General features: G+C 28.8%; 1 protein-coding gene across 1 annotated transcript; it reads right to left on the bottom strand.

The window, feature by feature from the left end:
- LOC105160913 (coronatine-insensitive protein 1) lies at window positions 1-5,958 on the bottom strand. The gene is made up of 3 exons (XM_011078433.2): window positions 5,121-5,958; window positions 2,411-2,918; window positions 1-1,177 (listed from the first exon to the last, which is right to left on the bottom strand). The coding sequence occupies exons 1-3, from the start codon at window positions 5,663-5,665 to the stop codon at window positions 365-367; spliced, it is 1,866 nt and encodes a 621-aa protein (XP_011076735.1). The 5' UTR covers window positions 5,666-5,958; the 3' UTR covers window positions 1-364.

Below are 25,246 nucleotides of genomic sequence, written 5' to 3'. Positions count from 1 at the left end.
AACGAAAATGATCAATATAGGAACAGAAAGCCACTCAATGAGGTATTTACAGTTAAGAGTAAGTCGGTAACATTCTGCTTGAGCTACATGAATTGAGAATACTGCAAATAATGAAGGTTATTCGTCCCGTCGGTAAAGTACCATAGCAAGAGTAGCTTCTCATAGAACAAAAAAAGTACAAAACTCATTACATGAAAATCTCTAGATACAAAACCAAGACTAGTGTCAAACTGTGGAAGAGGCTCTCACCAAGACCTGATGGAAATGAAGAGGAAAAGACGGCAACGTGTTAATACTTATGAACAAGGCACCTAAACAAGAGTATGCAACAACAACAACAAAAGGTTATATACAGTTTTATCAGTTAAATAAGAATGTTTGGGTCCAAAGGCCTGACGGTAGGCGGAAAATCTGTTCTTTGCCCTGCAAGTGAATAATATGCTAGAATGTGGGCTGGATGCTCAACAATTATTTGTCCACCATCCTGGTCCTCAACACAAACTTGTCTTGCAGGTATCAACTCGATATTCCAGTTTGGTCGCACCATAATTAAGAGATCTCGACCATTCCCGGATGCCCTATATCCTTGAACCCACAAATACCTTAGTGCAGTCAACCGCAGAGCAGCCATGGCCAGTGCACGTTCACTGAAACAGCAGCCTCTCATTTCTAGCTTTTGCAAGCTAGGGCACCCTCTTGAGAACTCCAGAAGGCCTTCATCAGACTCGCCAACATACCCAAGAAGCATCCATCTTACATTTGGGCTATACCGCCCTATGTAACTGAGACCCACATCAGTGAGGCCTCCGGGCCGGAGATACAGAGCAAACCTCCTAAGTTTATGGCAACCCATTAAAAGAGATCGAACGCCATTGTCAAGTGGCAAATCTGTGATTCTTTCCTCTCTGTCGAGTAAGACCAACCGAAAGTCGCATAGGTTTTTTGAGTAAGTGCCCATACATTCCAAGGACGCATTTGTAATATCAGACACATAGACAGCCAAGTATTCCAGCTCAAGGCATCCTTGAGCCAAAGCAATTAATCCTCTCTGTGAGACCACACCTTCTACGTCTTCCATGTCTTGCTCATCAGCTCCACGCTCTATCCTAAGTCTTTTCATTCTCTTGCAGTATTGAGCAAGAACTTCCAATCCTCTATCTCCAATAACATTTCTTGTCTGTTCCACATATGGAAATATAGTTGTAGTCACAGACTTAGCATTGCAATTTATATATATCAACTAAAACAGAAAATGTAACATTAAACAAAAAGTCAAAAGAGTCCGTATCCTCTTATCCATTCATTTCTATAGATACAACATTACACCGAAAACAAAAAGGACCTTAATATTGCTATTTGATTTACCTAAAACAACTAGAACCCAAAAGTTGGGATTAGTCAGTGCAAGAAGCCAAATGTCCACTATTTTGGTTTGGCAATATGTTAGCATAAATGATAATAGAATCAGAACTTCCACCCAGGGGTACTCGCAAATATTTCATTTTCAAGAAAATCAGTTGTGAGCTGTCTTCTGAAGGAAAACCATACCTCCCAACTCAACTCCCCAAATTAACAAAAGAGGAAATGAAATGCTACTAAATGAGGACCAGCACCATGAATCAGATAAAAATTAGGAACGAAATGAAAGGGACAACTGGGAATATAAGTAGAGAGAAATCTGGGAAAAAACCATCAGTGCTCATCCTTCTGGATTAAAAGAAAGATGTTCTCTTCCAGTTCAAAGCAAAAAAAATAGCATATAAATTTTCTTTTTTTCCCAGTCACTTCTTGGTCTTAAAATAGCAGTCTCATAGAAGACAAGCTCAGAATTTGTACGTCTATAATGATAAACCTGGCTATGTTTGGAGTATTCTTTTATCTGTCTTCATGTATAACATGACTTCGTTTTTCATGAGAATTCAACTGATGCTCATATTGCACCACAAAAATTTCACACGACGATGACAGCAATTCATTTATAAGATAGCATGCTATACTGCATGGCAAATATTATTCAACAAATATACAATTACAAGATAGAATTTTATCATGAACTTCATCTTGTTTAATATCCTAAACCAGCTAAATATTCTACTTACAAGAACATGATATGAGTGTGACCTGAGAAAATTACTTGAGAGTAAAGAGGGAAAACTGGGATAATCTCTACTAAAAACAGACTGCCTAGAGGACACTAATCAATGAAACTTTCACATCATGAAGACCATATTATTGCAAGGATTAAACAAGTGAAGTTGTCAAATGGAATTTGTACCCATTAGCACTCAAAGAAGTTTAACAATGACCAATAAGGAAACTAATTGCCAGCAGATCAAGCACATAAAAACTTAATTAGCACAAGGAAAGGCACCTCTGAAATGACAAACGGTTAAAAGGCCTCAAAATTTACCTCAAGAACTTCCAAGTTAGGACATCTTTGTAATAACACACAATGGGCTTCTGTGTCCAGCAGCGCATAGAGGAGATCCAATTTTCTAAGCTTGGAAGCAACAGGATAGACAATGGGCATTTCTGCTTTTCCCAGGTAAGTCAGACACAAGCGGCACAATTTTGGTGGGAATACAACAGCAGCATACCTTTCCAACTGTTCATTAAAGACACCTTCACCAACCTGTCCAGGGGGCTCACTAAAAGAGCCCCCACCGAACTCTTCCAATGAAGATGCAGCTCTGAAAAAACCAATGAGGTCTGAAATATCACAATCACTAATTTTCATTGAGGTCAAAGATGGGCATCTTCTTGCTATCAGTTCAAGGTCTCTAGATCTGACTTTCGTGAGATCAGTCATGTAAAAGTTCAAACTTTCAAGAACTGTGTTGTTCAAAGCAAGCTCATGCAGCCATTCTCCGTCATTCTCCATTATCGAGCTCTCTTCCATGAACAAAATTTTCAAATTCCTGTGACAAACAAATATCAAATTTGGAAAATACAAAATTTTGACGCAACGTAAGAACAATATTCCTGCTCTAAAAAATTCATGATATTTGCATAATCCAAATTGGAAAGTACATTTGATGAAAATTTATTAGATATTAAAGCACAACCATTACATATTTCCAAGTCCATTCACGCTCCTTAGATGTTTGTCAAATAAGGTGAAAAATGGAAGATTCTGAAGTCAGCCAAGACAACCTTAAAAACCATTATGATTGACATATAGTATTCTTTTTTGAAGAAAAGCTGGAACATACTACCAAGAGAGTGCAACTTCTTTCTTCTTTTAGAACAATGAATACTCCAGAAGCCTAGATACACAATCTACTTTAAGTCATGGGATATTTAAAAACTTACACACATACGCATAATTATCATTTTCCCCCTTAACCACTAGTTTGTAGAAGAGTTTGAATGAGATAAGTGAACCAACTAACAAAACAAATATGATAAGACTGCAGATCATATATTTTAATGCTTTGCATTTTGGCAAAATGAAAACAAATGGATTTAACAAGCAAGGAGGACAGGAACTTAGGATGGATTACTGCTTCCAAATTGATATGAGAATGTGATGAAATAGTATCACATCAAGCCATTTTGTTTAATATCGCATATATACGCGTCACTTACAAGTACATCCCCTGAAGTTGTATATATTGTCCAATATAAAGGAACCTCTCATGTGTTATGTCCAATGACTTTTACTTAATTTGAGACATGATATCAAATTACAAGTACCCCTTCACTTAAGTTCATCATAAAGAAAACAAATACTTTCAGCAAAAGCAGATAGTAAAAGTTCTGTTGTATCCCAGCATTAATTTTTCTTGTGAATGGTTACACCTCTTCAAAGTTTGTTTAAATTTTCAAAATGCCCCTTAAAATGTTTGTTGTGCAAAATGGTCAAGTTAGAGGTCTATAATTGTAATTTATCACATAATTTTCACATTGCTTCCTGAATTATATACTAAACCATACTTTAAGAATATGCATCAAAAAATCTAATATGATAGAGGATTTAAATCTATTCTTTTTTGTGATGTTAAGTCTAAACTCAAAATAAAAAGAAAAGAGCACTTATATGTTGATCAACGTCTTATTTTAAGTTCACAAAAAAATGAAAAGTTATACAATGCATATACAATAGTACAACTATTGAGATAAAAAGTTTTTTCTCAGGATTGACAAATATTTTCATGATTTTTTCGAAAAAGAAAATTGTCAAGGTGCTTTTAGTGATTCTTATCAGCTTGTGTTATTGTCAAGTTGTCTAAAAGGACTCCCACTGTTTAGTAATTTTTACTATTTGTTATTTCAACTTTTTCTATGTTTATAATGAAAATTTTTTATTTGAATTATAAATACTTTGAATTTTCACTTTTAAGAAGACTAAATCCAAAAAAGTTGCTGACTTTGTAAAAAGCCTGGACCTAAATCATTACATTTAACATTAAACAAATTTTTTAACTATAATTATAATTTAAACGATGATACAAAATTAATACTTCAATAACTAGAACTAAGAAAAATAAAACTAAATAAAGTTTCATTAAGTTAAATATTATAAGTAAGCTCTAAAATTATGTGTTCTATATGTGTATAAAATTAAATGAAAAAATATGTAATTTATGTAACTCTTGGAGTAATGCGAAATTGGACTAAACTGCAGCTATATAATTCTATTTTGGCATTTTGCTCTTCAAAAATAGCATGCAGCTAGAAAATGGCCATTCTAGCCAAAAGGTCGCTGGAAAGTGATCGGAAGGTCAGTTGTGTAATAAAATTTTAACTTTAGGATAAAGTGACGATTTGAACTTTAGAAATGAAAATTAAACTAGACCTAAGCTCCAATCAATTCGCCAAAAGAACAAAATAAAAAGGAAGGGAAATATAGAAGGAACGAAAAACATAAAAAGAATAATAATAAAAAAGAGGACAAATAATCACACATATGGTGAATCATCTGAAACCCATCAGTCTCGGTTAAAGACAGAGATCAAACATAAGCCGCTCAAGTACCAAAGTATTGTAAACACGTCAAGAAATACACAACACAATCAAGAAAACACCAAAAACTATCAAGAAAATAGCAAGTCAAAAATCAAAAGCGAGACTATATGAAATCAAACAAAACGCTAAGACATAATATTACGTTTTACTACCTGCACAAGCGTCCTATCTGCAAAAGCCCATCAGTAGAGAAACCCGAACACTTATCCAGCCTCAAGACTTCCAGTACCTTCCTAAAAGACGTTGCCAGCAACACGAGATCCGAATCCTTCACAATCATCCTCCGGAAGTGCAGCACCTTCATTCTCCCAAAAGACCTGACGATTTCCTCCACCCACGGTGTCACATACCCGCCCCAGTCTTCAGGAATCAGATTAAACATGGCGGCGCGTGGCTTGCCCTTAAGCTTTAGCGACTCCAGATGTGGGAACCTCCGCGACAACCGCTGCGGAGTGGCGGTGTAGCACAGCGCCATAGTCACGTGCTTCCGCGTGATGGCATCGATATCGTACCACCTCTTGCACACCAGTGACACAGCGTCCCGGTCCCTCGGGTCCTGCACGTACGGGATCACGCACTCCCATACGGTGTCGTACGACCCACTAGTGCTAATGCCACCATTATTCGCACGGCTCCAACTACTACTGCTGCTGCTGCTACTACAACCGTTCAGTTTCTTCGATTTCCTCTCATCCATTCTCACCTCGAAATCGAGCAGAATAACATAGAAAACAGCTGCGATCAATTGAAGGTGGGAGGGGTTGACCGGAGAGTGAGGAATGGATAAACGAAGATTGGATCCTAGGGACCCCCCCTAAGGGGTTGGGGATTAGGTCGTTCTTGATAAGTGTGTACGTTGCGCGAGAGATCAGAGAGATGGAGAGAGAGAGAGAGAGAGGGTTTTCTGTGCGGCTCTAGAAATGAAAGGGCGGATTTTGGTGGGGGTGAAGAGAAAAAGACAAAGGAGAGACAGTGCAACCAATAGAGGAAGCGGACGTCAGATTGCCCCCAAAATCCTTCTGCACTTTCATTTTTCCTTTATTACTATTCTTTATTATTGCATTTAAATGAGTGCTGGAATTTTCAAATTAAACATAAAAAGCTATAATTACGTCTTCATTTCTTCTCTAAACACTCTTTAAATTTGTTGATATTAATAAAAATAAAAAGTTATATTTATTTTTAATTGATTTATTACTGATTATAGCAAGTCAAATAATTTATTTTTATAATAAAATTATTCTTATACGTTTTAATACGTTAATGCATGTGAAAATATATACCTTCGTCGTTATAAGAGTAGTTTAGTCCTAAAAAACTTATTTAATCTGTAATAAGTCAGTTTTAAGTCAATAAAGAGTAAATATCAGCTTTCATTTAGTCTTTTGTTAATATCAGCAAATTCAGTGAATTTTACTAATATAAGGACTTATTCGCTAGATAAAAGCAAATCTTAAGAACACTATATGTAATTTTTCAAATTGTAGGGAATCTACGTGTACTTATACCAAACCTCCAAGGAGAGAAGTGTAATTATTCCACTACTCTCCACTTCTAGTGGATCCGAGTATCATTCTTCGCTCGCATTAAATATGATATCATTGATTAACAGAATTTTACCAAATTCATTAAAAAAAAAAACAGAATTCTCTTCATACAAATAATTCTTTTATTATATAGAAAATAAGATGAAGAATCAACCCTTTAAGATGATACTTGTAAATTTTAATAACTTCTATTGTTATGATGCGAATTAATAATAAAGAAACAAAAGTTTAAAATATAATTGTATTGAATATTTGGAGTGTTTGAAATAAAAATAAATAGTGAAAATTGTTGAAATTGGAGTTTATGAAAAAAAAACAATAATATCTGCAATGCTACCAATAACTTTTACAAATTGGTAGGAAGTTGTTCACTATTTTGAGCTTAAATTTATTTAATTTATGCAGTTAAAAAATAAAAATAGTAAACTTAAGATATTTTTGCATGTTGTCGCCTCCACGCCCCTCCCCTCTCTTCCTTTTCTCGTCGCTACCCCTTCCCCCGTCGCCTCAATTATCAACAATCAATATATTAGGTACCAATACAAATATTTATAACTAACTAACAATCAATATTACAGTAAATCATTAATTATTATTAAAATAGACCAACACTCATTAACACTGAAAATTATTCTCTATTTTTATTTATCTTCTTATTCTGTACATTAATAACATTTTATTAATTTAGTAAAAAATTATTTTTTTTATAAGTAGTAAAAAATTATTATAGCACATAGTTGTGCAAAAATACTGAAAAAAAAATATTGCCTTTATATACTTATTTAGTTCTTGCAAAAATAATTTAATCTAGGATGAATAAAAAAACATACATACACATCTCTTAGCTATATATAGTAAAATCAATTGTTTATTCCACTCAACTGAAAAATATCTAATTTAATTTTCACTACATTTAATTTAGAGTAAATTATATTGGGCTCTCTTGAAATTTATCATAATTATGAATACTTCTTTCTTGATTGAAAGTTACAAATACCCCCTGAAATTAATAATCGTCTAACAAATACCACCTACAATAGACTGTTAGGAGGGTACTCGTTAGAAGATCATTAATATCGAGAAGTATTTATAATTTTTAAATACTTGATTCAGGGTGAAGGTCATAGGACTGAGGGACTAGAGAGGACTACTAGCTCAGAACTCATAGCTGCCAACTCTAACGTTAATCTAGCTCATAACTCATAAGCTCAGAGCAGTTAGTTCAGATAGTCCAATGGTCATAGATCAGTATGAGCCTTACTGCATTCCTTGTCGGACTTCGGAATGCTCGGGTCGGGCTTGGTCTCGGCTTACAGACTTCAGCCGCGTAGATAATTATAATTGTAGCAAATCTCAAGAGAGCCTGTTGGGATTTACTCTGTAATTTAATTCAAAAGCAAAACATGTAATTATAATGTTTCACTGTGTTGGAATTTACTTTGTTTTACTGTGTTGTGCTGGCTGGTGGCAATAAATTATAATAGCGAAATATAAATAAAAATAAATGATCCTAATTTCGTTTGCAAGTATTCATTTCACAATAAAAGATATTTACATCAAATTAATGTCTAGGCAAAAAATTTAATTTTCTCAACCGTCACAAATGATTCCACAGATAAAGAAAAATTCACCTAAATATACATTTACGAAATAAGGTGTTTGAAAGGACATATAATAAGAGTTTATTAGTTTATTGCTGAAATAAATGTGCTAAATCTATAAACGGTGGAACAAAAATTACAATACTCTCTATCATGTGGGACTAAAAATATAATTTTTTCGGAAAAAAAGAGAATCTCGTTTTCAAATTAAATATATTTTTTAAACGTTCACAAATAATGCTTCATTTTCAAAGATACGAATTTACTTCTAGAAGTATATATTCTCTAGCTCAAAACAGAAATCAACCACTAAACTTTCATAATTAATTTTAGGAGTAGAATATATTCATGCAAAAATATATATATATATTTGCAATTATAGTATAGAATTTAATACCACTTAAAAAATGAGAGATTCGATATGGGACGAAAATGAATATATTTTTAAAAAAATGTTCAAAGTAAAATGACACCGAAAACGACTTATTATCTTATTCTTTATTTTTTTATTTTTATTTTTTGCCCATTCATGTTCTCTAGAACTTCTTACGTCAAATCATGAATGTTTTATTTTGTGGGTTTGACTAAAAATGTTTCACAATGACAACATACGATTTCCCATTTACATATTCCAACTCTTGACATTATACCCTCTATTTGAAATTATAAATTTAGAGGATGTACGTAGCCCACAATTTTGACTATACCAGCTAGCTAGGGTTTAAAACAAATCAAAATTACTCGATATTCAATTCAGATCGATCGATAGAAATTCTCTTATGTATGATTCATTGAACCTAACAATTTTAATTTTTAACAAAGTTTTCGTTTGATAATCTTCTAAATTCAGTTCAAACTCAATTTGATTGGTGAAAAAATAATAAATATATTTATGACTGTCATCAAATTGCTTGAGCTCAACTCATGTTCAATTCAATTAAGGTTCGTCAAGACTCGATTCTCTTGATAACAAATTAAACTTTAATATAGTTTTTAAGTTCGATAATAATTCAAACAATTTATCATAAATAATGCGTTCGACTCGATGCAATTTATATACGCTTCCATCTGTAGTTGATGTGCCCCTTTTTCTTATTGACTTTATCATATCTTAATTTCAAAGCTTGTAAAATGATGGATGAAAGAGAATTGTCTTAATTAATAATAGATTTGAATTACATCTCACTCCACCAAGAATTTATGCATCTAATTAGTGGGAATATTTTTAAAAAAAAATACAATGGTGGGAGATTATGTATGTGATTGATTCTTCCTCATTAATTTATTAATAATTGTCCTTAATTATTACAAAAGAAATTCTCAATATTTATTGCATTAAATGCGAAAGTGAATTTTATCGAAAATATTATTCTTTGTCTACTCAAAAGTTAATTAATGAATTAATTTTGCATGCGCACATTTTTTCGGATGAAAACTATATATCATATGGGAAGAAATTAAGTTTTATAAAAGAAAATTGAAATATTTCGAAATTTTTCATTGATAGACAAGATAATAGCAAAAAAAAAAAAAAAAAAAAAGGGCAAAAATAATTTAATAACTATATTTTTAAATCACACTCAAAATTTATTATCTTAAATTATTCTATTCGAAATATGGATATCAATTACAAAAAATTTTGCTCCCGTGAAATAATGCAAAATTGACCAACGAGCCCTTATTCAAGTCAGGGTTTGGACCTCATAATCAAAAGGTAATGAGTTTAAATTTCATGAATGTAGCTGTATATTTATTGTTATTGATGTATCTAATCAATTTTTTATATTTAAATATATTGAACGATACAATGTATTTAACCATTAATAAAAAAGAAAATAATGCAAATTGAGAAAACAATTTACAATTTTCTAATAGCATAATACGTCAAATACATATTCAAAGTCAAAATGAATAATATATATATATAATTAATATAGAAAACTCAGACTACCAATTCGGTGTATCCTCCTCGTCTTTCTTCTTTTTATTATTATTATTATTATGAATTTGTTGTCTTGACAATTATACAAATAGTAACCATATATGATTCCCTTGTAGAGTTTATTTTAATACTAGCTATTGAAACATACTCGATACACGTACATAATTAAATATTTATTATTTAATTGAATGAAGAAAAAGCAGATAAAATGAATAATTTCTGAAAATTAATAAAACAAATATGAAAAAAAGAATATTAATAAAAAATACAATTATGTGTGAGAAAAATAATTAATAATTAGGTGTAGCTTAGGAAATCACATTTTTTTTCCACGATGATTAATCTAAGGGCCTCTCTCTTAATAAATAGTATAAATTCATCGATCCCTAATATTTATTTTAAAAAAAAAAATTGTTAGGCAAGACTTTAAGACATGGTGGACCCTATCAATTAATTTGTATCCTAATTAAATTTATTGAATTTGAGAATATATTTCTTGTCCGCATCACAACGAATAATCTTTATCAAAGTGGGCTAATTAATTAATTAATTAATTAAATTTTTTATTTTAAATATTCCCTACTTTAGACCATAGTGAAATTGACTTTATACCTCATAATAATAATTGCAATTAATAAGACAAAAGCAATCTTTTATTAATCAACTTGCAGCTGCTTTTTTCTAACTTAACTCTAATTAGTTGGCTTTATTTTTCTAATCACACATATAAAAAGTATCCACTTGAAGTGAATTAGTTCTATTTGTAGCCATTTGAAACAACTGTCCATCACAAATGCCCCCATTGACACATTCTCATCAATCATCTCTATGAATTTCAATAGAGGATGTCTCGTGGTTTACCCTCGGATTGGATTTTCTATTTTAAATTTTATTATTTTCTATTATATATAAATTGTTTATATAAAAAATTTAGAGAGAATTGTGTTTTTAGTATCATACTATTTGATATATAAGATTCGTATCATGATTTTTTTTAAATAAAGTTGGTGTGGGATAATTTTACTTTTTATATTCAAATAATAGAAATTAGATTAAATATGTGATTTTTTTGTATTATTGTCCTCAATTATAAAATTGAAATCAAAGTTAATTAAAATATAATTTTTTTGTGTGTTGAATAAAATTTTAGTCAAATATGCAAGCTCTTGTCTAATTTTTCCTATAAAATTGGATTGACCGTTAGTTTTAATGACCAACCTAACGAAGGGTAATGAGGCGGATGAAAATTAAATATTTTGGATACTAAACCTGATGACTTGAAAATTTAGGGTACTAAAACTGAAAAAGGACATTCTTTGAATAATTATATTATTTTTAATATATATTTTAGTATTATACATATTAAATCATCCCCAAATTATTTTATAAGGGAAGAATTTAAATTACACGTGGAATATAAATTAATAGATATAATAGATACACAACAGATATAATATAACCAACAATTCATATATATTTTTTGAAAGAAATTGATAAATATATATGCTTAACCAAAAGTTAAATATTTAAAAAAAATGAATAAATATAAATATTTTATCATATTTTTTAAATAAAATATATTTAAAAAATTATTAATTACTCATTTTTATCTAAAATAATAAATAGTTAATAACTTAATTTTATTATCAAATTAAAATCTTTTTATGAAATTATTTGTGTATTTTTGGTACTCATTTATTACTTAACTTTGAGTCTGGAAGCTACAACAACATTCAAAGTATTTAATTTACTAATTTTCTATTACTTCATTATAATTAAAAGATATTTTTTCAATTAAATAAATTTTATTTAAACTTAAAATACACAATTGTTAGAAAAAGAAATTCTTGAACTATATGCAATATAAGGGCAAGATTGTTCAAAAATTTAATTATAGGAGATAAGTGTTACATTTATTAGCTTAGGGGGTAAATGCTACATCAAAAATAATTCAGGGTACAAAGTGTATTTCACCCTAAAAATTATAACTAGAAAAAATTAATAACAGGTATACGGTGATAACAAATATATTTTTTACTATATCTGTTTTGTCACTGTAACTATCCCACTAATTATTTATAATGACGATTTTTTATATAGTTCTCATTATTAATAATTATATTATAACAAAACCCCAATAATTTTAAAATTATCAGGAATATTATATTTTTGTCTTACTTTCTTTTGGTCAACAAAGAAGCAAAGGGGTAGAAAACCAATATAATGTACGCTTTTTGGGCACGGATTTCCCATTACAGAGCCGAAAAGGTGCATTTAATTGCAGTCTAGTGTTCTAACATTGTATTATCTTCAACATTAAATATATATATATATATATATATATATTGATCATACATGTTGGTGATCTTCGATCACACTTTAATGGCACATATTGATATACGATTGATACGTGTCCATTTTAAAATTTTAAAAATATAATTAATTAGATCGTAATTTAAAATGAAATAACGTACAGTACGTGAATAGATGATATATTAATATGTAATACGAAATAAAACATCTTTTACTGATATTATAGGAAAAATTATAGTTTTTGTCCTCATATATTATCACTAATTTATTTTTAGTTCCTAAACATATTAAAATTCTATTTTCCTTCAACTTTTAAAATATTAACAGTTTATGCCCTTAGCCCTAATAAATGATCCTTTTGCCTTTTCAAGAAAATATATAGTTCAATTATCTTTTTCCTATGCTCATGATCAGACCTAACATGCTTTTGAAAATAAAATCAAGTCCCCATAGATTCATACACTAGAAAAAATTACTATTGGCTACAATATTAATGGATATGGCTAAAAACCATGGTAAATGACTAATATTAACTATAGATAAACAAAACTGATGAAAAGAACTAGCTTTTCCATCTTGAAAAAATTATTTGCCACGACTAAGAGCAATGGTCAAAACATTTGCCATGGCTTTTAACTATGACAAATATTTTAGACACCTTTGCAAAAACTACGGCCAACAACCATTGCGTGGCCGTAGTTAATAACTATTTACTATGACTTTCTGTTATTAACCATGACAATTAGCCACAGTTAAATATTATAATTCTTCTAGTGATGCCTTTTTTTTCACCGCTTTGTTTTCAAGGTATTTCAAGTTCTCGATTTTACGGACTTTCTCCAATCACACTACCCGGAAATACTGAGAACTTGAAATTCCCAAGAATAAGGCAGTCAAAGAAAAATATGAATTTATGGAGGTTTAATTTTATTTTCAAAAGCATGTTGGGCCTGATTATGAACATAGAGAAAAGATAATTGGACTATATGTTTTCTTTAAAAGGAGAAAATGATTATTAATTAGGTTTAAGGACCGAAACTATTAATATTTTAAAAGTTGAAAGACCAAAATAGAATTTCAATATGTCAAGGGACTAAAAACGAATTAGTGACAATATATAAGAGCTAAAACTGTAATTGTCCCGATATTATATATGTATCTTGACTTGGTGAACAATTTAAGGGGCGGATACGTCATACGTACTAGTGGCCAAAACACAATCAATCTCCGTAAATTAATTTTTTATTTGTTTACTTAAATAAAATTGAAGAAAAGTAAAATGAATAATTGATTACAATTAATAAAATAAATTAAGTTTGAATTTATATGAACAGAAAATAAATTTATATAACTAATTAATTAAAGAAATAGTTTTTTATGAAAGAAATAAATATAAGTTAGATTATTTTAGTCATTCTTTATTTTATCTATTAAAAATAATTTTCTTTGTTTGATCCTGCATTTCAAATGCAAATGCAATTTCTTACACTGTTGGCGGTTTGACCCTTTTTTCCAAAACACTCGTTATAAAAAATATAATAATTAGTCATGATGAATTTTCGTGGTTAAAAACTATCAATAACAATAAAAGTCATTAATCACGATCACACAATAATTATTGATTGTAAATTTATCGAGTATGGCTAATACATTTGTTATAACAGAAAATATAATAAAAATAATTTTTATGATGAATAAATAAAATTTTTAAATAATCATACTTAATTAGTAGTTATTATGCCCACCTTTGAAGCTTGGACTTTTGATGTGTCCCATAAAAGTTGTTTGATCTTGTGCAGTTAGCTACTGGGTTTAATTATTAATTTATTCAATAAAGGATAGACTACAAAATTATGTTAAGATGGGAAATTCTAGAAATTTAAATTAATTATACAATAAATTTTGATATATTTTATCTATTTTATTGTATAGTTTAACAAGAAAATAAATTATATAATAAGTGTAATATAATAATTGGCACATATCTTAGGTAAATTACGTTTTGTCATTTAAATTATGCTTGTTTTTATATTTTATTATTATTATTTTTTTTTTGGTCAACTTACCATCTCAACTTCGCAAAATTTGTATTTTGCCATATATGATCATCTTTTTGTTGATTTTTCTGCAGAAAAGACATTATATACTATGCATATATGAAAATTATCACATCACATAATCCTTAAATATCACATGTGCAGTGCATATGGTGGTTTTTCGACAAAAAACTTGGTTGAAAGTTATAAATGACAAAGTGCAAAATTTTATAAAATTGAGATGGTAAGTTGACACAAAAAAAAGTTTAGATGACAAAGTGTAAAAACGAGGATAGTTCGTATGAAAAAATATAATTTATCCTACATCTTATGTAGGGCTGTAAATTATTCAAAGCAAGTCGAATACATTATTATTTAAGCTTTTTTGAATTATTATCGAGCGTGAAAATTTATATTTGAATTTGGTTTGACTATTAATCTAATTGAGCTTAAACAAATTTTAATTGGATGAAACATGAATCAAGCTCGAGAAATTGGTAGTATATTTTGTTATTTTGCACTAATCGAATCGGGTTCAAACTGAGCCTGAAAGCTTAATGAATGAAAAATTTTGTCCAAATTTGGTTTATTAAGTTTAACAAATCGAATTCAAATGAGATTTTATGAATTAATTTCAATCGAGTATCAAATAGTTTGATTTATTTTTCAATTCTAAGTTTAGGTAGAGAATCAATCACATGATAAGTATATTACATCTATTATGTGATTGATTCGATAGACCAAATCCAGTTTGAGTAAAAAAATTTCAAGTTAAGATAAGCAAAATTAATATCACCTGTTTGACTTAGAAGGGACCTGATTCAGGTTAAAAAAATTTCAAGTTAAGACATGCAAAATTAGATATGGAAGCACAATATATTTGTAACGGATAATTGTAAAAATTCTTATACTAACCACAAACACTCAACACCCTGATTTTCGTGCATATACATTTGACTAGTTTGTAGATAGATTATTACTCGAATTTTGGATTGTCAACTAGTGTTGATCATCACTTAAGTTGGTTAACCAGGTAATATAGACTAATTTAATACTTTATTGTGTTTAATTAAATTAATTGTAGTATATTTACTTGTTTTAGTTTTATAATTTTTTTATTAATCTTATATTATGTTAATTATATGTATATAAATATTAAAAAGAAAAAGGTTGCATATTCCTCTGAAATCCCTGGAAAATAGAGGATTGTCCTACATAGATTAAAGCATATAACAACTTGTCTTTACTGTGTTTGGAACACATTCAAGTGGGGAATTTATTTAAAAAATGCAGGAAAAAAAATTAGAAAAGTAATGTGTTTTGGAAAAATTTAGAAAAGTAAGAGGCACCGCGGTGAGTATTTTTTATTTAAAAAAAAAATTCTCTATAACCACCGCGGTGACATTGTTTTTAAAAAAATAAAAAATTTAATATGAAATCGCGATGACAATTTTTTTTTAAAAAAAAATTATTTTATTTCACGACGAATTACTGCCAACTTCTCGTTAAAATTTCGGCACCATCATGACGAGTTGTCAACCATCAAATATAACATTCGACTCCTCTTGATGAGACGAACATTTCCCCACAAACACTTTCAAGTTTTATCAATCGTAAATAATGAATTTTTAGCACGAACACCGCACCTTTCGGCCGTCGATTCGCCGCCACCGGAGCGACCCATGATCACGAATCACCACCACTGGACTCGCCTCGACCTAACGGTTCTAGCGAGACCAACCTAGTTCAATTTTATTGAATATTTGTTAAGATATGAAAATTTGAAGATTTTTCCACCGAAAATTCGCGTTGAAACTGTTTGCTGCCATTTCTCCACTGTCAAGACAAATCACAGATTAAGACCATAGTCGTTCGAATCCTGTCGTCCAAACGATTCCAACAAGACCAATCTTGCTCAATTTCATCAAGTATTTGTTTGTTCAATTAAAATACATATATTTTAAAATAGTTATAATTTTAGCACACAAGTGGTCCAATTACAAATTAAATTTGATTATTCCATCATGATTGTCAGAGGTTTGCAGGTCACATTGATTTTAATTTTTTCAAATTTAAACATATGCTATTATATTGGCACACTTAGATATGAGTGCACAATTAATTTAAAATTTAAAAAATTAATTTATTATCTTAAATATATATTAATTGAATAAATAAAAAAATAGAAAAAAGTTGTGAAAAAATATTAGAAAAAGAGTGAGGGAAAAGAATGTGCAAGTTGAGAAAAAAAATAAAAATTAGAAAAATAAAAGATGAATGGCCAAAAAACTTGAAAAGCGTATTAAAATAGTGCTTTTTAATTATATAAAAGTACATACCAATAAATACTGAAGAGCTCTCAGTCACTCATTCGATTTGTACAAGATTATATAATTACCTCAATTCATCATCTGCTTCGGCGAACTTCTCCGATGTTCGTGAAAATGGTCGGGCCTTAACTCATTTGTTCGGCGAATCTGGCAAGATTCTGATCGTCTGTAAATTGTTGCAAAGTGTTTGATATTGTTTTTTAAATTTTAAAATAAATTGTTTGAATTTATATGATTATTATAAGTTGTGATAATTAGTAAGTTGAAATAATATTTCCTTTTTTTCATAATCATTTCATATTTAGCGAGGGGTTATGTTTCTAATTAACAAGTACCTAGGAAATAGAAGTAGGGTTGTAGTGCATTAATTATTAATTAAATTATATAAAAGGTTTTAATTAATTTGGTATAGTGGTACGTGAGTTCTTGAAAAGTTGGTATTACAACATCAAATCATAATTTGACAAAAATGCTTTAGCTTATTAATTAAGATAGTTGACTAATAACAAGAGCTAATACATATATATATATAGATACACACACATGTAATTATTGTAATTAACATGCTTTCAATAAAAACTAGTGTAAATTACATTAGTACCCCTGAAGTTAAGTTAAAATACGCAAATATTTCTTTTTTTTACAAAATTACAGCTATATCGTCCGTGGGGTGTTGGTGTAATATTTTTTTAGGGGGTATTTGTGTAAGCTTTGCCTCTAAAAAGGGGTGTAGTAGTAATTACAATTATAATCTCAAAAGGTATATTTATAATATTGCAAAAAAACAGAGGGTGTTTGTATATTTTGGTCTAACTTTAGGGGGTGTCAATATGATGTACCCTAACAACTAAGAGTGTGTTGTTTGGTTGAGTTTATGAGCTCTTTAAAATAATATATAAGATATTTAAAAACTTATAATATGATACAAAATTTTTGGGATATTTGAATAAAAAGAGCTTACTATAAGCTCCAAAAATAAAATGCTATGAGTTTATAAACTTTTTTAGACGAAGTAATGGTTAGTTCCTAAAATCTTAACAAACTATTTAAATTAATTAAAAAATTATCATTTCTAACATCTTAAATTTTTAATTAATTTTCCCTAAATTAGAAATAAAAATGATTAGTTAATTGTAAGTTCAACAAAAATACTTGGTTAATACAATAAAATTAATTTTTTAAATTAATTTTAACTAAATAATTTGTTTTTTTTTTTTTAAGTTCTCAATATAGTCTTATTAAAGAAAGTCCTTATAAATTTGGAGATGGGAAAGATTTGGAGAGTTTGATGTTATAATTTTAAAGTTTTAACTCGCCTAACCCGAAAATCTATCATACCAACCATTGATTCTAGAACCATCTAAGGGCAGGCCATGGACATGTGGATTCGTAATTCTTATAAATAGTTGGGGGCTCCATATATGTATTTACGATTGTAAGATTTAGCACTGAAACCCCACTATAATTTAAGTGAACTGACTTAAAGTTCAGAGGAACGTTAAAAGAAAAAAATAGTGATATATTTTCATTAATATTTGACATAGCCCCTATTTATCTTCTTCAACATATGCTATAAAGACTAACCACTTATTATATTTTTTTTAAAAAAAAGATAATAAAAATTCAACAATGATGCAATTGTATTATTTATATATATATGTATATGTGAAAAAATGAATTATTTTAAATATTCTAATGAGTTATATCTGATTATAAAATTATAGGAAAATAATTTTTTAGACATCCATTTATTTCTAAAAATAACAAAAAAAAGAAAAATCAAACGAACTGCATTGAATTATCGAGAAAACTCAAAGAAAATGCGATTATATATATATATATATATATATATAATTGAATTATTTGAAATGGTCTGATGAGTTATTTCTGACCTACTGCTGATTGTTACATTATAAAGAAATAATATTTTCAAATATTCATAAAAAGGTAAATAACATTTACATTCATTGATATTAGATCTAATTACATAGGTACTTCCTACTTTTTATAAAATTATATATTTTTTGATGTTGTAATTATAATCATAAACACACTCACTATTCAATACTCTAAATACCCACGAGTATATTGTACTAACATCCCCAAAATAAGTATTCCTGTAATTTTATATAATACAGAGGTATTTATATAATTAGATATAATTTAAGGGATGTTGATTCAATTTATCTTTTTTTAAAGTAAAATTAGATGTGTCGACCATCTATCCAACAATTGAAAAAACTCACAAAAAAATGCAGTTATCGATGTCAGAGAGCTGGTTAGGGATAACCTCAGTGCATTTACGAATTTCATCAGCAACTTTAGCCTTACTAGCCTAATCCCACATCTTTCTCCAATCAAAGTCAGACTTGCGTACTCCGAGACTGTTCCGGGGACCTGCTTGCCATTCTTCCCTACCAACAAAGAACTCCGGAATGAATGCCTTTGATGTGACCTAGCATGACGGGGATGCTAGATTCTGATGTTGATCCGGGAGCTAATGGAGTCCTTGTACTATTTTCTGTATATTATATTATAGGTACGATAAATATGAAAAATTAATTAGAGATTATTTTAAATGGTTTAGTGAGTTATATCTATCTCACTGTTGACTACAAAATTATAGGGAAAAAAAAATCGGAAACTTTCACTTTTATTTTCTAAAATTAATAAATAAATGAGATTTGTTGCAGCAATCATTAAAAGTCTCTTTCCATCATTTCATGTCCAAAGACCAAAGTTTCGAAATATGAAATGTTACATTGACATGACGGCTAGAGAGAGAGTGTGTAACTATTATTATTTATGGAAATATAAAAAAATAAAAAACATAAACGATAATTAATGATAATATCGTATTAATTTTTAAATATAATAAGCCAGTAATTTTTTTATTTTTATTTTTTAAAATATAATTTATATTCAATAAATTTTTTATTTTTATTTATAATTAATATATTTTAAAATATGAAATATTATTTATTATATACATATTAGAACGGCCAACAAAAATGAAGTTTATTATTTTTAAAAAAATACATAATCTATATTATATACAATTGTAAAATACTGAAATTTGTGTCATGGTATTGTATAACTATTTTTTGATAATTTTTAAGTATGTTTTTATCTTTAAGATTCAAATAATAAAAATTATATAAATATTTTATTTTAAATAAATTTTAAAAGAAATTATACATCTATATAGCAATATTTTTTTGTATTTAATAATTTAATCTAAAAATTATATTTAGATCTACAATACTTTTTACTATTGATTATTTTTATACTAAAATTTAAATTATTTATAATTTTTATTTATTAATAATTATAAAAATATAAGATTTTCTCGTGCCTCGATACATGGTACTAATTATTATTAATAATAAATAGAGATAATTATACTAATTATACTTTCTTTTCCTAATGATTGATGTAATTATACATAAACTCTTTGTGATTTGAAAATTACAACTAGCACCCTTAAAGTTTGTTTCTAGCTAACAAATAAATCCCTCCGTCAGTCAAAATTCATCGAATTTGTTGATATTAAAAAAAAATCAGAAAAAATTTATTAATCCTTGATTGACTTGTTATTGACTTATTGTAGATCAAATTAATCTTTTTATAACCAAATTACCCCCATACGTCTTCACGCGTCAATGTATGTGACACTACAAGAAAATATCTCAATAGCAACCAAAAAATTTGATGCTAAAGTTAGCGTCGAGCTAATTAACAAGTAAATTTTCGTTGATAATCTATACTATTTAATATATATTGTAAATAATTCGTTGCTCAATTTGTTAGCAAGTAAACTTTCATTGCTAAATATTAGCAAGTAATTTCTTGTATTAAATAATGTGATTTAGCAATAAAAACTTTACTTGCCAATTACCTTGCCACTAATTTTTTTCTGTTGTTGTTAAGCTAGTTTCTTATAGCGAGGATGCATATTTTCACTATTACACAAGGGCAGTTTAATTCGAAAAAAAATTACTTGATCTGCAATAAGTCAGTAATCAGTATATTGAGGCTAAATATGTATTTTCATTCAATTTTTTTTTTTGTTAATATCAGTAAATTCAGTGAATATTGACTAACGAGAGGACTTATTTATTAGACGGAAGCGAACTTCATGAATATTAGAATAATTTTTCAAGTCACAAAAAATTTATATATAATTACATCAAATTTCAATTTAAAAAAAATGTAATTATCCCTAATAAATAAAATAGGGTGGTTGAGGAAGTGAAGTGGACCACGTACCTACTAGACCACATCTCACTATATACGTACATATATATATATATATAATATTTAAATAGATCCTCCTTAGCCTTGCAAGCAATTAACTACACTATGCTTACGCCCAACTTATAATTTAATGAGGTGGTCACCATTCACCAATATTCATTAACTTCCACTCTTTGTATCTTGTCCATATTATTGTTTGTTTCTTGTGCAATTTCTATGATTCTTTTCTTAAAGAAAAGTTTCTTCAAGTAGTATACTGCAAAAACAGAAATTAATTATTTCGCACAAAAATCATAGTCAAGGCCACTACCTATTTAATCTCGAGCCGAGCATTCCGAAGGGCACCAAGCCAAGGAATGCAATAAGACTCTACTGCTCTATCCCCATTGCAGCTATGAGCTCTGAGTTAGGAGTTAACTGAGTTAGTAGTTATATCAATACTATATATCATGGTTAGAGAAAATCGATGTGAAAATTTATTGGCCACGATTAATCAGCATTGGTTTTACCGATGGGCTCAATATTTTGCCACAGTTTTTAACTATAGCATGTATTTTGGCCTCGTTTACAGAAACAACGACTAATAACCATTATGCAGAAGTGGTTAATTAGTATCCGCTATAACTTTTTTTGCTTTTAACCGTGGTAATTAGTTATAATAAGTAAGATGTTATGAGTTTGCAATTTTTTTTTTTTGGAAAATGTAAGAAAACCCTAACTTCTTTTAAAAAAAAAGTTAATAATGTTTTTTTAGAAAAAATAAAAGTTTGTTCTTACTAATATTTTATAAACTCCATCATAAAATTTTTATTTAAAAATAAGATCTAATGTCTTATAAGTTTAAAAATATCTTATAAAATATTTTAAATAAGTTTAATTGAACACCCTTTTACAATAACAGGTCTTCCCACTTCCTAAGTCTGAGTTTTTCTTTTTCCCCCTCGACGCTTGTATGAGAGTACTTGATCTCTTGAATTAGGGTATTTATTGTTGATGTTTCCAACTAGGGGTAGGTGTACAGATCGGATTGTTCGGATACCAACCAGATTCGTACTATTGGTCAAATAGATCGAGTCATATAACTTTTATAATGTTTAGGAATTAGGTTAATTAAATCCAATTTAAAATAGATCAGGATGGTTATTGGGTACTTGAATTATTTAAAAAATAATAAAAAATTAAAAATTAAAAATAAATAAAGAAAAAAAATTGTTGTTGCTAGGAAAATAATGAAGTAAGAAAGAGAATGAATGATATATGGGTTGGTTGATTTATTTATCAAATTTTGGTATTAAGAATTGAATTATTTTATCTATTATTCTGAATTAATTAATTGTGATGTTATACTATCTTTTTAATATTTAAATTAGTTGATATTGTAATCTGATATTAAACTTCTGTATAATATTTAAAAAAAATAAAATACAAATTGCAAATTTATAATTATAAAGTTATAAAAAATACGTTTTTAATTATTTTTTTTACTGGCCTTCTACTTTTCTTCACATTTAAATTATAAAAAATTATCAGGTAAATTAATGAGTACTCGATTAGTCGGATACCCAATTTTATTGAATTGGTGTTGAATTAGTCAAGTTATCATATTTTTGGCAATCAAGATGAAGTATTAAATCATATTTTGTAAAATTAAAAATTAAATTCAAACAAATTATAAAGGGCTAACGAAACACGCCATTTCTAAATTCAAGAAGATTCATGTTGTTTAACGAATAAATCAATGAATTTACTATGGAGATCATCAAATTTTAACCTTTTAATTTGTGATTGTGGTGCGAAATCCATGAATTATTATTATCAAAGCACAAGTTTAATTTTGGTGGAAGATCCGATCATTGATTCACTAAAAAAAATTTATTTTATTAGAACAGGCTTTTTTTTGAATTTGTAACACATTTTTTTTATAAAAATTTTTATAACGGCTAGACCTACCGCGGCTAAACGATGCGTTACAAAGTATTTGTGATGGCTTGCACAAAAGCCTTTACAAATTTTAATGGCCTTTGTGACGGTCAGTTCTAGTTGTTACAAAAATAGTGACATGAAAAAAAAAAAAAGTTAGAACGTTTTTTGTACCTGTTAGGTTGAATTTGATATAAATGTTATTGTAATGCTTTTGCAACACATTTAGGTATAATTTTGCTAGATATTTGGTATGGTTTTTGTAACATACTTTATAACTATTTTGTATTATATTTGTATCTGTTTTTGGCACTGCATTTGTAACTGTTTTTTTTTCAACTTAATTTGTAATGATTTTTGGAACTGCTTGGGTTTTAATCTGGAACTATTTTTGGCACATTTTTTGTAACGGCCTGGCGATTATACATTTTATTGGTGTATTACAAATGCAGTTACAAAATTTGTTATTTTTTAATATATTTTAATTTTTATTTTATTTAAAATTGTGTAATATGTTTTAAAATTTATTTTATTTAATATGTTTTTATATTTATTTTTGTAAAATTGAGTAAATAAATTTAAATAAAAAAACACATAATATAACAAAAAAGAATAATCCAATTAAAAAATTAATACTGAAAAATCTTAATCTAAATTTTATCCCCAGCAGCCATGTGTTCATCGTCGTCGTTGGGTGCCGGGGGATCAGCTGGAGGCTCGGGCGCTCGATAATCGGGCCAGTTGGGATCAATGCTTTTGATGTGGTGCTTGAGTGCCAACATTCGATCATCAATATCGAGGCGTTGCAGCTGTAACATCCGATTATCAATATCGGGGTGCTGCGGCTGTGGTGGCGAGGGTAAGGGAGCAGTTGATTGGGTTGCCTAGGATGGTCCAGCAATCGAGTGGTGGACCTCGGAGTTAAGACTGAATACTCGGCCCTTTCTGACCACCCGCTACTAACATCCAGACCTACGGGGCCACGGACCCTTGAGAGGACAATGGAGGCTCTTCATTGTTGTTTTATTATCTTTGGCATTCCTCCATCATGATTTAGAACAAAATCTTAGATTAGATTCTTGTCCTGAACTTCCAATTAGATATTCTCTAGATTTTGCTCAAAATTTCCCTTCATTGAATATATGAATAAACTTTTTATATTTTTTCTTTTCTTTATTTTTTTAAAGTTTGTGGACTTTATTTTTTATGAGATATTTTTATTTGATAAGTGCCCTCTAAATTCTCTTGTCCGCATGCAACAGTTGAAAGTGTTTCAATAATAATGTGAATTTCGATTCAATAAAATGGCGTGTGATGAGGTTTACGGTTTTGTACTGAAAAGATATTTTATTCAGATAAAGAGTTTTTAAAATTTATAAGTTCTTTAAATTCTTCGTTTACAGTCAATATAGACACATGATCTACAACATATGCCAACAACGTCAAATAAAATAATTTTATTAAATAAGTGTATAAACGATTGATAATTCTTTCTATATACAGAATGATTAAAAAAAACCCACGAAAATAGTGGTTTAATTTTTCTCGCTGTACACAAGTTTGTTGTAATTTATTCCGTTGCTTCTAATTAAAATAACGTACGAATTGAGCCTGTGTATTAATCAATTTATTGATATAATCATATATACGTTTCAAAAAAAAAAAAAACATATATACCTTACATGAAATATAGGGACGAGAAATAAAATCAAAACTTCACTTAAATTACATTTGGAACAATGAATTTGAATTTGATTAGAGATTTGAAAAGATAGAAGACAAAATACTCCCACACAAAGGGTCTAAAAATACAATTTTATGAAGTTCAAATAACAAAACACAATTATATATAGGGGTGTCTAAATATAATCAACCCTAAAAATCTAAATGCATATGGTCCTCACTGCAGGTTGACAGCCACAAATTTGGTCATGGAATGGGTGTCATGAGCAGCACACATATATATAATATATTATTTAAGTAGATAAAAACATATATATATGAGCTCATCATTTGGTTTCATCTGCAATAGAAAATCATATCTTCTTTTTTTGATTCTAATGTTATGCACAAGAGCCTGTCAGATATGGATAATACCAATATATGTATATATATAAAATATAGAGGTCATCCACATGACTTTTTGGCTCCTGATGTGTCCCAAGAATCACTGTTCAAACCTATGTATGATTTTAATTTAGTTTTGGTCCTTTAGAGCTACAAATAGTAAATTTTTCTCCAAATTTGGAAAGTGCCCAAGTTTTCATTCTAAGGAAATTTCATAAGGAAAAATTGGTCTAAGTTGGGTTATTTTTTTTTATTATTTAAAAAA

Source organism: Sesamum indicum, linkage group LG4 (assembly GCF_000512975.1).
Source record: "Sesamum indicum cultivar Zhongzhi No. 13 linkage group LG4, S_indicum_v1.0, whole genome shotgun sequence".
In the NCBI taxonomy this organism is placed as follows: domain Eukaryota; kingdom Viridiplantae; phylum Streptophyta; class Magnoliopsida; order Lamiales; family Pedaliaceae; genus Sesamum; species Sesamum indicum.
The sequence above is the reverse complement of the archived record's forward strand: the minus strand, read 5'-3'. Positions and strand labels throughout refer to the sequence as shown.